Source organism: Aquarana catesbeiana, linkage group LG02, assembly GCF_042186555.1.
Source record: "Aquarana catesbeiana isolate 2022-GZ linkage group LG02, ASM4218655v1, whole genome shotgun sequence".
In the NCBI taxonomy this organism is placed as follows: domain Eukaryota; kingdom Metazoa; phylum Chordata; class Amphibia; order Anura; family Ranidae; genus Aquarana; species Aquarana catesbeiana.
Window position 1 is genome coordinate 132,102,551 of NC_133325.1, and position 18,479 is coordinate 132,121,029.

The following is an 18,479-nucleotide window of genomic DNA, read 5'->3' on the forward strand; positions in this document are numbered from 1 at the left end:
ACCGGGGGACACAGGAGTGAGCAAAAAAAAAAAAAAAACGAACAAGCCCAAAAAAACTAAAATAAGGAAACTGGAGGCTTAAGCACTCTAGAAGAGTGAGCTTTAAAAAGGAAAGAATGGAACCCCATCCTTATAATCAAAGGTTTGAAAGAAGATATGAGCAAAGGAGAAAAGGTGTAACGACAAACTGGTTTTACTTTTTGGGGACCATCAATGAAGACAAAAGGAGCGAGTCTTTTAAAACAAAGCAGTTGTGCGGCAAACCTTCACAGCACGAGCTACATCCAGAAAGTAAAGAGAAACCTCCTGATGTACTGAAGCTGGGAAGAGAAACAGAACAACAATGTTCTGAATGAGGTAAAAGTCTGAAACCACCTTAGGAAGAAAGGTGGCTATCACTCCAACAGCACTTATCCTTGTCCAAGACCAGAAAAGGTTCTATACAAAACCAGACTGACCACTTTAACCTGCTCTACAGAGGTATGGGCAACAAGGAAAGCAACCTTGTGAGTAAGGCTTAATGTACATGGGACATTTTAACCACCTCTCGTGATCGATTTAACTTGACAGATAAAAACCCACATTTAAAACATCCGTTTTGCCGCGCTTGAAGAAAAAAAAAAGTATTTATTTTGTTTATTTTTTTCAAAATAGCCAAAAAAGGCGTTAAGCGTTGGAAACTTCGGCGTCTGAACTATTTTTCTTGCCTTCAAAGAAAAGCCTCTAAACGCAACTGCCTAAAAACATTAAACGTTAAATCAACTTTAGCCTGCCATAGATGGACCTTGGCCGATTACATAGTTACATAGTTAGTCAGGTTGAAAAAAAAAAGACAAGTCCATCCAGTTCAACCTTAAAAACAATAAATAAAATAAAAAATATAGTACAATCCAATATACCCAATTTAATGCCCACAGTTGATCCAGAGGAAGGCAAAAAAAAACCCCAGCAGAGCATGCTCCAATTTGCTACAGCAGGGGAAAAAATTCCTTCCTGATCCCCCAAGAGGAAATCGGATTTTCCCTGGACCAACTTTACCTATAAATGTTAGTACCCAGTTATATTATGCACATTTAGGAAAGTATCTAGGCCTTTCTTAAAGCAATCTACTGAGCTGGAAAGAACCACCTCTGGCGGGAGTCTATTCCACATTTTCACAGCTCTTACTGTGAAGAAACCTTTCCATATTTGGAGATTAAATCTCTTTTCCTCTAGACGTAAAGAGTGCCCCTGTGTCCTCTGGGTTGACCGTAAAGAGAATAACTCAACACCAATTTCACTATATGGACCCCTTATATATTTGAACATGTTGATCATATCCTCCCTTATTCTCCTCTTCTCAAGAGTGAATAAATTCAGTTCCTCTAATCTTTCCTCATAGCTGAGCTCCTCCATGCCTCTTATCAGTTTGGTTGCCCTTCTCTGCACTTTCTCCAGTTTCCTACTTTTTTTGAGAACTGGTGCCCAAAACTGAACTGCATATTCCAGATGAGGTCTTACTAATGATTTGAACAAGGGCAAAATTATATCTCTCTGGAGTCCATACCTCTCTTAAACCCCTTCCCGCCGACTGTACGCAGATATGCGTACTCGGCTTTCCGGGCTTATACCGGGATGATGCCCGCAGCTGCAGGCATCATCCCGGTACCGTTGTTCACAGCGGGCGATCGGCTACCCGAGTATAACAACCGATGCGGCTAAAAGCCGCTCAGCTGTTATACCGGAGGAGCGGGAGGGGACATCCCCCCCGCTCTTAGCCTTCCGTGTGATCGGGAGGCCCGGTGTCCAATCGTCTGCCTTCGGCGGCTGGCTGGAACGAAGCTGTGGGCGGCTTCGTTCCAGCCTTTTCGTTGTAAACGCGGAAGCGACGTCATGACGTCACTTCCCGTTTACTCGGCTGCCAATGGCGCAGATTTTAAAAAAATATACAGTATTCAGAATCGCCGTTTTCGGCGATCTGAATACTTTGAAGTGCAAAGGAGGGATCGGGGGTCTTTTAGACCCCCGATCCCTCCATAAAGAGTACCTGTCACCACCTATTACTGTCACAAGGGATGTTTACATTCCTTGTGACAGCAAGTAAAAAAAAAAAAAAAAAAAAAAATTTTAAACACAATTTATAAAGTAAAAAAATAAAATAAAAATATATATTTTAAAGCGCCCCCATCCCCGAGAGCTTGCGCAGCGAAGAAAACGCATACGGAAGTTGTGCCCGCATATGTAAACGGTGTTCAAATCACACATGTGAGGTATCGCCGCAATTGTCAGAGCGAGAGCAATAATTCTAGCCCTAGACCTCCTCTGTAACTCAAACCTGGTAACCGTAAAAAAAATTTGAAGCGTCGCCTATGGAAATTCATAGGTAACGTAGTTTGTCGCCATTCCACGAATGTGTGCAATTATAAAGGGTGACATGTTTGGTATCTATTCACATTATACAAAAAAAATTGGGGTAACTTTACTGTTTGGATTTTTTAAAATTCATGAAAGTGTCCCTTTTCCAAATATTTGCGTTTAAAACACTGCTGCACAAATACCGTGTGATATAAACTGATGCAACAATCTCCATTTTATTCTCTAGATTCTCTGCTAAAAAATATATATAATGTTTGGGAACTCTAAGTAATTTTCTAGCAAAAAATACGGATTTTAACTTGTAAACACCAAATTTAAAAAATAGGCTTAGTCATGAAAGGGTTAATACAAGAAAGGACTTTCCTCGCTTTGAAAACCGCAGCTTGGCATTGCATGCTATTATTGAGCTTATGATCTACCAAAACCCCCAGATCCTTCTACACCACGGATTCCCCCAGTTGTACTCCCCCTAGCATGTATGATGCATAAATATTCTTAGCCCCCAAGTGCATAACTTTACATTTCTCAACATTAAACCTCATCTGCCACAGTCGCCCAATTAGACAGTGCATTGAGGTCAGCTTGTAAATTGGAGACATCCTGTAAGGACGTTATTCCACTGCATAGCTTGGTGTCATCTGCAAAAGACAGAAATGTTAAAGAGGACTTCCACCCAGTGGGGTCCATTAAAAAAAAAAAAAATTAAAAGTCAGCAGCTACAAATACTGCAGCTGCTGACTTTTAATTGGACACTTACCTGTCCCTGGGTCCAGCGATGCGGGGGATCGAAGCCCCCCCCCCCCTCCGCTCGTCGGCATTTCAACTGTGGGCGCCGGGCTGTGGCTTCACAGCCTGGCAACCAATGCGCATGAGCGAGCGGCGCCGCGCGCCGTGATTGGCCGCTCAATCACCTGGGACCTGTAATGGGTCCCAGATGATTGACAGGAGGGAGGGAGCAGAGCCGAGCCCTTCCTGTATCGAAGGGGAAGTGATGTCACCAGCCGAGGCAAAGGAAGAGGCAGACTACGAGGGACCACCTAGCAACAGGCATTTAGAGGTAAGTAAAAAAAAAAATATATATATATATATCCAAATTTTTTTTTTTTTGGAGAAATTTTCAGGTATTTTTGTTTTTTTGGGTGGAACCCCACTTTAACTTTTGATTCCAGACCCAATATCTTTTATAAAGACATTAAAAAGTAGGGTCCCAGCACTGAACAATCGACTTGAGTACAACCAGCGTGTCATATTTTATACATGTGATTACTGCAGGCAGGTAAAGCCACTAGCAGTAATCATTGTGGTCTGCCAGCAGGGAAGGCTCCCTGGGGCAGAACACAATAGCTGGAGGCATTCCCCCATCAACACTGACTTTGTTGATGAGGGAATCAAGCTATTTCTTTTCTTCCACCTGTGCTAGAAGGAAAGAAAATCTAATCAACTATGACTTGCTTACGGAAGAGAGAAACTTGACGTCCGACAAGTCCTATTTAGGATCAGAATAAGGGGATTTTTGTACTCGCCATAAAATCCCTTAGACACAGCGACTCTTTTGATATTCATAACAAGGTTTTGTAGGGCCACCTGCAAGACGACGGACACTAGGCAGGAAAAAAAAAAAAAAAACTTGCCACCTCCTATAGGTAGTACTTTGTTGCATAAACCAACCCAACCCCCCCCCCCCCCTGCATAAGTCACCAGATCGTAAAAAAGCAGTCTAAGAAATAAAAACTCCAACAGAGGGGTGGGTTCTGTCAGTCAAACTTAGAAAAGAGTAATTTAACAGGTTACAAAAATCCTGTTTTTTCTTTCGTTCATTGACAGACACAATGACTATTTTCTTGATAAATATAACAGATAGGGATGTCCCAAAGCAGTCTCAGAAAAGGAGGGGTGGGTAAAACATCAAAAGCAACCAGGCAACACATTGAAGGGAAGCTCCTGCTCATTAAATGGCATGAGCCCAAACAGACTGCAGAATCAAACTGAAAAAAGTAGAGGCCACCATTCCTCATCCTTGGACCATTCGTGAGCACAGAAAGTTGAATCTTCGAAAGGAGACTGTAGCAAACACACACACACACCCAAATCTTCCACACTACATCCACAGAGTAAAATGTCATTTCTTTAGCATGCGATGGCCGAGGGTATAGAGAAGCAAGGAAATGCCAATCAGATGAAAAGACGACAGCACCTTCTGGAGAAGGGAGAGATACAGACATAGAACCATCTTGTCCTTATGATCCAAAGGGAAAAGAGGCAAAAATGGCAAGGCCACCCGCTCCGACACCCGATGAGCGGACGCAACAGCAACCAGGAAGGTCCCTTTCTTAGTGAAAGTATGGGAATATCTCGAAAACCGCTAATACCCCTCGTAAATGAAGATGTGCAAGTAAGATGTGCGTCCTTGATATCTATGGAAGCCAGGAAATCCCCCTGATGAAAGGAGGCCACCACTGAACGAATGGATTCCATTTCGAGCTTCTGAATCTGCACAAATAATGTACCCAAGGCCATGAGGTACAGCATCGGAACGAATCCTTGGGAACCGTGAATAGATTGGATCCGTGTTTTTTTCTCCATTCTGGTACCAGAACTATCACGCCCTGACGCGGCAGGCTCAAAAGACGCTGGGGAGAAAGGCTGGATGGAAAGAATTTCTGCCAGAAAGGAATGAAACTCAATTTTGTAACCTGACATCACCAGATCGTGGACCTACTTGTCATAAAGTAGTGAAGTCCATGATTCTGAGAACCAGTGAATATGACAACCGGACGCCCCCCCCCCACCACCCCCCCACATGGGTGTGGGTGCACCTTCATGGTGAAGAAGCCCTATACGCAAACATGGAGGGCTTGTGGGGTCAGGAATGTTTGGTTTAGGGCCACTCTTACGGCACTGGATTATCTCAGTTCTGTGATCAAAATAAAAGCAAATGTCTGTGGTGTGTACTTTATGGGATTTAAGCTTGCTGGGAGCAACAGTAATTAAATGTTTTGTCTCTCCTAAGGGCCCTTTCACACTGGGGCGGGTTCGGCGGCAAAACGCCGCTATTGTACCGTCGGTATTCGGCCGCTAGCGGGGGTGGTTTTACCCCCGCTAGCGGCCGAGAAAGGGTTAAAGACCACCGCAAAGCGCCTCTACAGAGGCGCTTTGCCGGCGGTATAGCTGCGCTGTCTCACTGATTTCAATGGGCAGGAGCGGTGAAGGAGCGGTATACACTCTGCCCCTTCACCACTTAGAAGATGCTGCTAGCAGGACTTTTTTTCTCGTCCTGCTAGCGCACCGCTCCAGTGTGAAAGCCCTTAGAGACAGCAGAGGCTGTTTCGGGTCGGTTTGCAGGCGCTATTATTAGCGCAATAGCGACTGCAAACCGCCCCAGTGTAAAAGGGCCCTAAAGGTAACTTGAGGGGCACTGGGTATTATATCCAAGACCCCTTTCACACTGGAACGTTTTTCAGGCGCTTTCGCGTTAAAAAAAGTGCCTGTATAGCGCCTGAAAGAAGCCTCATCTGCAATCCCAATGTGAAAGCCCGAGCCCTTTCACACTGCCAGCGCCCGAAAAACGCTGGTAAAGCGCCGCTTAAGACCCCTTTCACACTGGGGCATTTTTCGGGCGCTGGCAGTGTGAAAGGGCTCGGGCCATCGGCGCACCCAGCCCGGTGGCAAAAACACGAAAGCGCTGCAAAGAAGCTGCTTGCAGGACCTTTTTTTTGATGCCCCGCCAGCGCAGCGCCCCAGTGTGAAAGCACTGGGGCTTTCACATTAGGATTGCAGATGAGGCTTCTTTCAGGCGTTTTATAGGCGATTTTCTTTTTAACGCTAAAGCACCTGAAAAACGCCCCAGTGTGAAAGGGGTCTCAGTGTGAAAGCACTCGGGCTTTCACAATGGTACTGCAGATGAGGCTTCTTTCAGGTGCTTTTTTTAAAGCTAAAGCGCCTGAAAAACGCCCCAGTGTGAAAGGGGTCTAAGAGTTTAGTATCTAGTTGCAAGATCTTCCAATGTTTACAAATGGCCTGTGTGATTGTTTAAGGGTTTGCATGTTACATAGTAGGTGAGGTTGAAAAAAAAAGACAAGTCCATCAAGTCCAACCTATGTGTGTGATCATAAGTCAGTATTACATTGTATATCCCTGTATGTTGCGGTCTTTCAGGTGCTTATCTAATAGTTTTTTGAAACTATCGATGCTCCCCGCTGAAACGACCGCCTGTGGAAGGGAATTCCACATCCTTGCCGCTCCTACAGTAAAGAACCCTCTACGCAGTTTAATGGTTAAACCTCTTTTCTGCTCATTTTAGTGAGTGGCCACGTGTCTTATTAAACTCCCTTCCGCAAAAGTTTTATCCCATTGTGGGGTCACCAGCATGTGTTCCTTCAATTTCTCTATTTGAACCAGGGGGGTAAAGTAACTGCATGTTTTTGGCAGGCCTCATTCAGTAGAGGTTAAACTTTTTTTTTTTTTTTTTTATGTTTTCATTAAAATCTGACCAGGTTTGTCAAACTCTTCTTTGTGCAGTTTGGTGCAGTCTTTGGAATTGGCCCCCTGGAATGTTTTTGCGCCATGAGGGGTGGTGGCAACTTGAATAATGCAAAGAGTTGCGACTAGTTGGCTTGCTGTAGTTTTGGGAGATATGACATTGTTCATGTGCTAGTTCCAGATCTAGAAATATGAGCCTATCTGGATCTATTAAATTTGTAAATTTCATTTCTAGGCCATTATTATTGCAAGACACAAAGGAAGAAAATTGTTTAGTTGTACCAGTACAGATTAGGACATTGTCAGTGTACCTGTCACAATACACAGAATGGCGGGCAAAGGGATTGCGATTCCAAATTGAAAATTCCTCCCAATAACCCATTGTGATGTTTGCGTAACATGGGGCAACATTTGCCCCCATGGCAGTGCCCTGGAGCTTGAGGTAAAACTGATCTAAAAAAGTAAAATAATTAGGTCGTAAACAAAATTCTGCCCTGTCTATTAGGAATTGGGCCTGTCTAGAAAGTGTTCTTTAATGGTGAGCTGCAAAAGGTTAAATGTTTAGTTTCATGTTTAACCAGTTCAGCCCCTGAAGGTTTACCCTCCTTAACCACTTCAATACCCAGCCATAGTAAAATGACTTCCTCTACTTTGTGGGGTGATAACTGAATGATGCCTGCAGCTAAATGCATCATTCAGATATTCTGTGAAGCCGGCGATTCTACTCACGATAAGAACGATCATAGCGGCAGTTCCGTCGCTTGATTGTTGTTATAGGCAACGGGAGGGGACGTCCCCCCTCCCGCCGCCATCCGGTGCTTCTCCGGGCTCTCATGTGCCATCGGGGGCCCGGAGAAAGAATTGGCCGGCGCCGGATGAGGACGATAGAGATTTCTGGTGACGAGATGGTCACCAGTCATCTCTATGACCGGAGGCCCGGGTGCGATGTTATGACGTCACTCCCGGGTACCCGGAAATAAACTAACCCGTGATAGCGGCTGTCAGCATAAGATCGGTGAAATTTTTTTTCCCGATCTCATGCTTTCCAGCCTGGAGGAGAGATGTGGGGTCTTATTGACCTCACATCTCTCCATAAAGAGGACCTGTCACATAGATTCCTATTACAAGGGATGTTTACATTCCTTGTAATAGGAATGAAAGTGATAAAAAAAAATGTAAAAAAAAGTGTAAAAATAAAAAAAATTAAGTAAAATAAAATTTTTTTAAAAATTTTAAAACGCCCCTGTCGCCAGTATCTCGCGCTCAGAAGCGAACGCACACGTGAGTCCCGCCCACATATGGAAACGCCGCTCAAACCAGACATGTGAGGTATCGCCGCGTGTGTTAGAGCATGTGCAACAATTCCAGCACTAGACCTCTGTAACTCTAAACCGGTAACCTGTGAAAAATTTTAAAGCGTCACCTATGGAGATTTTTAAGTAAAGAAGTTTGGCGCCATTCCATGATTGTGCGCAATTTTAAAGAGTGACATGTTAGGTATCTATTTACTCGGTGTAACATCTTTCACATTATACAAAAAAATTGGGCTAACTTTACTGTTTTGTTATTTTTTAATTCATTAAACCGTTTTTTTTTTTCCCAAAAAAAAAAAGGCGTTTGAAAAATTATTGCACAAATACCATGTGAGATAAAAAGTTGCAATGACCGCCATTTTATTCCCTAGGGTGTCTGCTAAAAAAACATACATAATATTTGGGGTTTCTGAGTAATTTTCTAGCAAAAGAAATATGATTTTTACATGAAGGAGAGAAGTGCCAGAATAGGCCCGGTATTGAAGTGGTAATGACCAGGCCATTTTTTTTGCAATACCCCACTGCGCAACTTTAACTGAAAATTGCGCGGTCATGCGACACTGTACCCAAATAATATTGTGGTCCTTTTTTTTCTGGTGGTATTTGATAACCTATGCGGTTATTTTTTGCAATATTAACAAAAAAAGACCGACAATTTTGAAAAAAATATTTTTTACATTATGCTATGAAACACATCCAATTAAAAAAAAAAAAATGTAAAATCAAATTTCTTCATCAATTTAGGCCAATATGAATTCTGTTACATATTTTTGGTAAAAAAATCCCAATAAGCCGTATATTGATTGGTTTGCTCAAAAGTTATAGCGTCTACAAACTATGGGATAGATTTATGGAATTTTTATTTATTTTTTACTAGTAATGGCTATGATCAGCGTTTTTTTTATGCAACATTGCGGCAGACAAATCTGACTAACTTACACATTTTGGGACCAGTGACACATGCTAAAATAAAAAAAAATAAAAATAAAAAAATGCACCCTCACTGCACTGACACAGGCAGGGAAGGGGGTATCATTAGGGGAGCGATCAAAGAGTTAAATGTGTTCCCTAGGAGTGCTTTCTAACTGTATGGGGGGGGTGCTTTGACTGGGGGAAGACAGAGCCGTGTTCCTGCTTAGCAAAAAGACAAGATCTCCATCTTCCTTTCTGACAGAACGGCAATGTGCCTTGTTTACATAGGCAGACCGCAGACCTGTGTGCCTAGGGAACGATCTTGGGGTGCCGGCGAACATTGGGTCCGCCAGACCCGTTGATTGGCTCCTACTGTGTTTAATCAAAGAGGGTCGGCGGCGCGACCCAGAACTAGAAATCGCGTACAGGTACAATATTTCCTGCATAAGGGCCGCCCTGCCGCAGTATATATGCATGGGGCAGTCAGGAAGAGGCTAATACCGTTCTAACAGAAATTTGAATTCCTATGGGCATTTTTAGAAAATCATGGTTGCTGTGGAACTAAATTAATGTATTCCAATTTATCTGGTGGAATTGCTTCCTAGTGATCAGTCTTGTTCAGTGTCTTCCTGTACACCAGTGGTTCTCAACCTGGGGGTCGGGACCCCCTCGGGGGTCAAATGATGATTTACCAGGGGTCACCAAATCCTTGGCTGTTCCTGAAGCCCGCACTGCTCTCCCAGCCTTTTTGCGGCCATACAGCAGGGCTGTCCCTGGGCTGTCACTCAGCCTCTTCGCAGCCGTCTATTTAGTTCACGGCATGGCTGGGGGTAGAGACTAGAGGTCAGCTGACTGATGAGGAATGTGAAGTGGGAGGGGCTGAAGGAGACCCTATCTCCTGATTTCGGCATAGGTGTCACTGCTGGGAGACACCACAAAGTTGGAGACACAATGAAGCCGGAGACACTGTGAGTAACACTACCTGTGATTATAGTTCCCAATAAAAGTCCCCACTACAGCTCTCAGATCAGCAGATGACCTTGATCAAGATCACCTAAGTCGGCTGATCAGAACTCCCCGCCAGCACTGCCACTCATCCCATTCCCCCCACCATGGAGTAAGAGAAGGAATAAAAATAGAGAATACATGGAAGGGAGAGGAAAAGAGGGGGGCGTAACAAAGAAAAAGGAGAGCAAGAATAAGAGAAAGAACAAGAAAGACGGCTAGAAAGAGGGATGGGGGGAAAAAATCAAGAAATTAGGATAGAGAGAGGTAAAAGGGAAAGAAAAGGAGAACAAAGAGAAAGATTGGTACATCCTAAAATGTACGATAAGGGGTTATAATACTGCATGAGTGGAAGGGACTCAGGGAGCGCTAAATGACCATGGGTTAGGGGCGCAAATTACTTGTCTTGCCTTGGGTGCTGATAACCCACGCTATGAAAATAATTTTACGATTAGGGGTCTCCACAACTTGGGAAATTTTATCAAGGGGTCATGGCACTAGACAGGTTGAGAACCACTGCTGTACACAATCCATAGTTACTTTTCCTGTTTTGGCAGGACAAGATTATAGAAAAATGGTCAGACGCTTCTTAGACATATTTATTTAGACATTGGTAACCAACATTAAAGCATAATTAAAAAACAAAAATGTAGTACAATACAGTTTACAGCTTCTTAAAATGTAGTGGTTGCATTAGTTGTCTTTATTAAGATTGTCTTATTTTAACCTGGTGATGCCAGCAAGTCAGTTCTATTTTAACTTCAACAGACAATTTGTCATTTAGAGGGTTGAGACAAACTATTTAGGAGTTGTTATGGCTATGCATTCATTCTTTTATGTAAAAACTGTTATAAATTATTCAAAAACATTAAGTGTAAAGGCTAGCTGGAGGCTAGCCTGTATTTGTGGGAGGAGGCTGAGAGGGTTACTTAAGCCTCCTCCTCCTTCAGGCCAGGGCTCGTCGGCGTCTCTGGGTTCAATAGGGGGTGGGGCCTACACGTCCCTTCCGGGTCGGCTGCAACATGGCGGCGGTACCTCTGTCGGTGCTTCACTGGGGAGTTCGCCTGTCTACCCTCCTGCACCCATATTCACGGGTCCCCGTTTCTCCCGGTATTTCGGGGGGGGGGGGGGTGTGATCGGCCGCCCGCCACCAACCACTCCTCTCCCCATTCAAAAACAGCTCCATGAGGGAGCCACTCGCTGGCCAGCATTCTCTCCCCTTACCAGCTTGTTGCAGGGGGGAGCCGCCAGACCGTTTTTCCGGGTGTTGGGGGGGGGGGTCCAGCCAGCCGTCTGTTCCTCTCTGCATACGGCGCCACCGCCCGCTTCTCTCGGCGATCATGCCGGGGGAGGGAGGGGGGCCGTCCATCCAGCCATCCTCCACCCACCCTTCTTCCCTTCGGCTGCAGCTAAATCAGGTGCGGTCCGCCCGCTTCTCCCGGTGATCATGCCGGGGGAGGGAGGGGGGCCGTCCATCCATCCTCCTTTGGCTGCAGCTGGCCAGGTGCTGCCCGCCCGCTTCTCCCGGCGCTCGTGGGGGGGGGGGGGGGCGCGTTCGTCTTGTATAGTAGCTGCCGCCCACTTCTTCTCCCTTTCATCCAGGTGCCTGCCAGAGCTGTGGGGGGCCGGCCGCTTCTCACGGGGGGGGGGGGGGGCTGTCCAGCCATCACCTACGGCTCCATTTGGTCAGTGTACTGTCTGCCCACCGGCTTCTCCCGGCGCCCAAAGAGGGGGTCGTCTATCCAGCCATCTGGGCACAATCATAGTTGGGGGGGGACCGCTGTTCCTCTGTCCCTCTGTTCCTGACAGTGCTGGGGGGGGTGCCCGCCCGCCCACTTCTCCCGCCACTCACGCTGCGGGGGAGGAGGGGGGGTTGTGCCGTCTGTCCAGTCATCCATCCTCCAACCACCCACTTTCCCCACAGCCCCATCTGTCCGGGGGGGTGCTGCCCGCCCACGTCTCCCGGCTCTCATGCCGGGGGAAGGGGGGCGCGTCCGTCCATTCTCCACCCACCCACTTGCCACTCGCCTGCCAATTCACCTCCCTGGTACCACGCCGTGCATCGTGGAGGGGACGCCCGCACGTCTCCCAGTTTTCATAGCCGGGGGTGGCGCTCACCCGACCGCTCACCTCCCGGTATTCACGTGGGGCATCACGTTGGGAGGGGGCCCGCATGCCTCCCGGGCATCCACCGCTTCAGTCATAAGTGTTCATATCGCAGCATTTCAGTCCCAGGACTTCTGTCATAGCGTTTCGGCACAGGTTTTCTGTCATAGCGTTTCTGTTTAGGCGTTTAGTCTCAGCGCTTGTTTTCCTGGTATGGCGTTTCCTGCCTCAGCATTTCTGGCGTAGCATTCAGCATTTCTGTCGCAGGGGTTCAGCATTTCTGTCGCAGGGGTTCAGCATTTCTGTCGCAGGGGTTCAGCATTTCTGTCGCAGGGGTTCAGCATTTCTGTCGCAGGGGTTCAGCATTTCTGTCGCAGGGGTTCAGCATTTCTGGCTCAACGTTCTGCCCAGCATTTCTGTCATAGCATTCAGCATTTCTCAGAATTTTGCCCTAGCTTGCTGTCATAAGCGTTCAGCATTTCCGTCTCAGCGTTCTGACCTAGCTTTTCGGTCATAGATTTCTGCCCCGGCATTTCTGTCTCGGCGTACAATCTCGGCATTTCTGTCATAGCGGTTCTGCCATAGGATTTCTGTATAGCGTTTCTGGCTCAGGATTTCTGTCATGGCATCTCTGACCCAGGATTTCTGTCATGGCATTTTTTCTTTATTCGGTCCTGGTGTTTTCTGTCATAGTGTTCTGCCCCAGCATTTCTGGCTCAGCGTTCAGGCTCAATTTTTCTGTCTCGGCATTTCCGTCATGGCATTTCTGTCATCGTGGCATTTCTGCCCCTGGGTTTCTCTCGTGGCATTTCTGCCCCTGGGTTTCTCTCGTGGCATTTCTGCCCCTGGGTTTCTCTCGTGGCATTTCTGCCCCTGGGTTTCTCTCGTGGCATTTCTGCCCCTGGGTTTCTCTCGTGGCATTCCTGCCCCTGGGTTTCTCTCGTGGCATTCCTGCCCCTGGGTTTCTCTCGTGGCATTCCTGCCCCTGGGTTTCTCTCGTGGCATTTCTGCCCCTGGGTTTCTCTCGTGGCATTTCTGCCCCTGGGTTTCTCTCGTGGCATTTCTGCCCCTGGGTTTCTCTCGTGGCATTTCTGCCCCTGGGTTTCTGTCGTTACATTTCTGCCCCTGGGTTTCAGTCTTTACATTTCTGCCCGTGGCATTTTCTTTCATTACATTTCTGCCCAGGTTTTTTCTGTCATTACATTCATGCCCCAGGGTTTTACTGTCATCACGTTTCTGTCTCAGCATTTAGTTCAGCATTTCTGTCATAGCGTTGTTGTGCTCATGTTTCTGCCCTAACGTTTCTGTTTCAGTGTTCAGCCTCAGCATCTCTCAGAGGGGCATCGTTGTTCAGTCACGGCACATACTCCGGTAGCTGTTTCATCTTCGTTGTTTGTCATGTCTCAGTTTTTTGTTCATGGTTGTACCTGCGTCAGGTAGCTAGGGCTCACATGTCAGGATTTGTCATGTCTACAGATCCATACGGGCTGAGGTTTCATTTGTTAATGATTGTTGACCACAATCTTCTCGCCCGTATAACATACGTCATACGATGCACGTTCATTCACCACACCTGTATGATTACCCAACACGATCTGTGGGTGCACCAGCCCTGAGTTTTCAGTAAATTACCTGTCTTTGTGCGGCAGGTTACGCGGGCTCACTCTTTACTCACACGAGGGGGGGGGTCCATCATCAGGTTTATTCATGCGCAGTGGTCTTGGCATTTCCGCTCATACTTAGGTAGGCACAGAGGGGCGTTGTTGTTCTCTTGTCTGTTATTTCTCTTGTGCATGTTCTCAGGTTGGGCTGTACTGGCATTCGTTATCCCCTTATTGGTCCTTAAGTGGTAGGTTTGGGCAAACGTCATCATGATTCTGGATTCCACTCGGCTCAGATCTTGTCTAGGATGTGGCCTTGAAGACTGCTCAGGGATATCAGTCCAGTCATCTTTTCTGTTCCCCAGCCGGTTCCAGGTAGGGGGGTTTCAGTCACTTTGGGTATGACTGTTTTCATGCCATGGGACCTATTTCCCTGGTGTGGAGTCTGGCCCTCCTTCCTCGGTTCTGTTTTAGGCTCGGTTGTCAGGTCACAGGCTGAAGCACGACCCGATCGCATCAGGTGGGACCAGTATTCTGTGTCTGGCATGGTTTCTCCATGTTGTCAATACTTATTGCCATAGTGCATGGGCCTCATCCACCTACTCCATCACATCCTTCAGGTATTTAGCATTTTGAACTCCTACCAGTTGTTCTTTGGCACTCACCCTCGCACTTCCCCATACCAGTATGGCCAGGCCAGGGCTTGGGAGGGGTTTCACTGAGCACTTCACTGGTGTCCGTTTGTAGTTTCAATCTTCTCGGCCATTCATTTTGCAGGGGCTCCTCGGGGCAGCCATTGCTCCCCTTCCCCCACGCATCCTCATTCACAAGCAGTTCATTCTCATTTCTGGGTCATCTCAGACTTCAGGCCCTGTCCAATCATTCACGGGATGTTTAGTTGGGTTCTTGGTAGCTTCACAGGTCTGTAGGGGGTTCTGTCTCATCACCAAGTCGGGGGGGGGGGGGGGGGGGTGTTTCTCCGGTCATAGGGGACACTTTTCGGATACATACTGTTGCCATCCGGGCGCACGCTACTACTCTTGATGGATTGTTACCTTCCCTTCTTCACCTAAATTTGTGTCTTTTTGCCCTCTTTTCAGGCATACTGACCAGTCAGGCCAAGGCACACCTCAGGCCTTGGTGCTTAGGAGTATCACTTTCTCACTCGAAGACTCTGACTACAACTGGAGTTTAATTTTAAAGAATAACTTCAACCGGAATTTAAAATGGTTATTAAATCTCTCCTGTGGACCCTTTTCATGTTACATGCTTAGATCTGTTCAGGGGTTCCAGAGCAGCAGCAGTTAAATAGCTCTTCCAGCCTTCTACCTCCGCAACCCGACAACACAGATCTGAGTACACAGAGTACCAGGGAAGGGGCGTGACACACAGTGAACACAGCACCTCCAGCTTAGTAATGCCTATATTTTAAAATTCAGGGGAGATGGAGCTACAGCAAGAATTGACATAAAAAAATAGCAACTTTTAATTCACAGCACTGACTTAAACAGTGACATACACTATGTGCACAGGATCCCCAGGGGCATTTAATAACTCTTAATTTCTGGAAAGAGTTCTTTTTAATTTGTTAGTCAAATCCATCAAATTTGCTAGTGCATCCAAACTAATATCCCCACAGGTAGACAAAGTTGCTGTCCAAGTGTGGCTCCATTGCTTCCCCATGAAGTGGAGGCAATTGCCAAATCACCAGGTAAAAGGTAGATAAAGCTATGGAAAGAAAACACCGGGATCACATTTAGGGACTAGTAAACTGCAATATATTAAAGTTTTGTTTTTGTCTTTGGATATGGACATTTAACAATAAATATGTCTTCAAAATGACATTTTGCCCATCCATAACATTCAACATGAAGTAAAACCTCTAACACTACTGCAACATTAGGAACAATGTAACTTACTGGAGTTTGAGGAATAATATCCAGTGAACAATGGACTGCAAAAGGAGGCATTGTCCTCAACCACTCAAATTCAATTGAGTTCAATTTTGTCAAAATACGGCATAAATCATTTACTTCACTTAGACAACTGGAAACCGGATCACCTTTCTTCAAACAGGCTCCTGCAAATCTACAGAAATATGACATTTATTATTTTATTATGGGAGAACTACACTTTGAATAGATAATTAACATGTCAAATACACTTTCTCCCACCAGGAAATATGGGATATTTAATTTCATTCACTCTGTCAGCCAAAGGGCCGCTAGGAAGCAAAGTATGTAAGCAGTGAGAAGTGACGGCCTTGATTCTTTGCCCTACAAGATCAAAGCCCAGGTTCACACAATTGTGTTTGAAAATGCATATGCATACAGTGGGGAAATTATTTAATCCCCTGCAGATTTTGTAAGTTGTCCAATTACACAGAAATAAAGGCTCTATAATTTTTATCATAGGTGTATGATAGATGATAGAGACAGAATATCAACCAAAAATCCAGTAAAAAACACAACACAAATGTTATACATTGAGTTGCAGTTCAGTGAGCAAAATAAGCATTTGATCGCCTACCAACCAGGGTGGATAAATAAAATGTAAAAAAAAATATCAGATTTTTTTGATTTAAATCAAATTTATTTTAATGAAATGCTTTTGGAGTAAAAATCTATCTAAAGTTAGTTTTCTATTTAACCACTTAAGGACCACCCACCGTCATAGGCCGGTACTTTGATGCTAAATACCGTTATGGTAGCAGCTAGCTGCCATAACCAATATTTTTTAAAATGTCAGACGTCCTCTTTCAGATAAAAGTGGTCTCAGCTGTGGATTCGCCGCGAGATCACTTTTATCGAGGTGGGAGAGGGCCGCCGCCGCTTACTGGAGGCATCGGTAGCAGCGGAGACAATTGCGCCACTCCCCTCACAGCCTGAATGCCGAGTGAGGGAAAGATGGCCCTCACCCTGCTCCATAGCATTGGAGGGAGTAAGCGACGTCACTTCTGCCCAATGCTCTTAAAAAGGGGAAATTTTTTTTTCTAGTAAAAAAAAAAAAAAAATTATTTTTATTGCTTTTTTGTGTAAATATGAAATCTGGGGTCTTTTTGACCCCATATCTCACATTTAAGAGCTCCTGTCATGCTTTTTTTCTATTACAAGGACAGGGTAAAAAGAAAGTATAAGAAAAAAAAAATTAAAGCGCCCCATCCCGCCGTACTCGCGCACAAAAGTGAACGCATGCGCAAGTCGCACCTGCATATGAAAATGGTGTTTAAACCAAGCATTTGAGGTATCGCCGCGATCGTTCGAGCGAGAGCAATAATTTTAGCACTAGACCTCCTCTAACTCAAAACCTGTAGAAATTTTTAAACATCACCAATGGAGATTTTCAACTGCCAAAGTTTGTCGCCATTCCATGAGCGGGCGATTATTCTAAATAGAATCTTTATTATTTGCAAATAAAATGAATGTTTCCTAACTACCAGCAAGAATAAGTCCTTGCATTTAAAGAGCGCCTGTCATTTCAAATCCATCATGGCAGCGCCCGTTAGTGGGCATCCACTCACCTGCTACCGCCACGTCCCTTACCTTGTGTGACTGCTGCATCACCAGCCGTCCCAATAAAGTGAATGGAAATGTCGGTGAGTCAACAGCGGATCAGAGGAGGAGCCGCTGCGGGACAGAGATGGCAGGTGCTCTTTAAAAATGATGATTTAAATCAAATCTACCCTGCTACCAACAATAATTCTGGCTTCCACATAATGGCTACCATCCCTACAGTCAAGCACAAAGGTGGAAACATTTTGCTTTGGGGCCGTTTTTCTGCTAGGAGGTACAGGCCGACTTTGCCGCATTGAGTTGCCAATGGACAAGGCCATGTACAGGGGGCTGCACATACAGGGGTTCTTCCAAAGAAGTGAGGTTCATTAAATAAGTGGCACTTCTGCTCTTGCACCATCCATCTGAACATTTTCTTCTCTCTTCATCAACCTGCGTTTATACCTCCATATACCTTAAACTGAATACTGACTGACTGCTCACATGCATATTTGGTAAACCTGCATTTATACCTCCATATACCTTAAACTGAATATTGACTGACTGCTCACATGCATATTTGGTAAATCTGTTTGTCACCACTGTTTCAACTCCATCTGTAGCCATGCTCACATTATTTCAATGTTTATTTAGCTATTAAGTCTTACCTAAAATTATGGGTTCCCTTATCTTTACAATTTTGGCCCTTTAGTCCCCTTGCAGTTTGATTGTGGTGTGAAAGTTTTGCTCTGCTAGCTGTGTTCCTAATATCCCCTTCTGATTAATTGCCAGATTCTATCCACACCCAACCCAATATAAATACAAGGCCTTCTTTACGGGAGAAAAACACATACAGGGGGCTGCATATACAGGGGTTCTTCCAAAGAAGTGGGCTTCTTTAAATAAGTGGCACTTCTGCTCTTGCACTTCAGCGATTTGCACAAAGAAAACCACAACAGACTACAGATGACCTCAATTCCAAATTATCTCACCTTCCTCTCTTTACCTCTCCTCCTCTTCACAATTGCAGCCTCTCTCCTCAAACTCTTTTCTTCACCCCTCTGCTCCACCCCACAATCTGTACATATCACCCTCACTTCTGTCCTCCCCCTATTACTGCACCCATCACCTCTTTCTAACTCTAAGCCCACTTATTAACAAACCCCCCAGGATACTGAAGCATGTCCCCTCATACAAATCATATTCTCATATTACCT

At 45.4% G+C, this 18,479-nt stretch overlaps 1 protein-coding gene across 1 annotated transcript in view; it reads right to left on the bottom strand.

Moving 5' to 3' along the window:
* RNF17 (ring finger protein 17) overlaps positions 1-18,479 on the bottom strand; it is a 532,263-nt gene that overhangs the window by 485,555 nt on the left and 28,229 nt on the right. Inside the window, exon 3 of the mRNA XM_073612476.1 lies at positions 15,691-15,859. Coding sequence (XP_073468577.1) covers positions 15,691-15,859 — 169 coding nt within the window. The remainder of the gene's footprint in view (positions 1-15,690; positions 15,860-18,479) is intronic.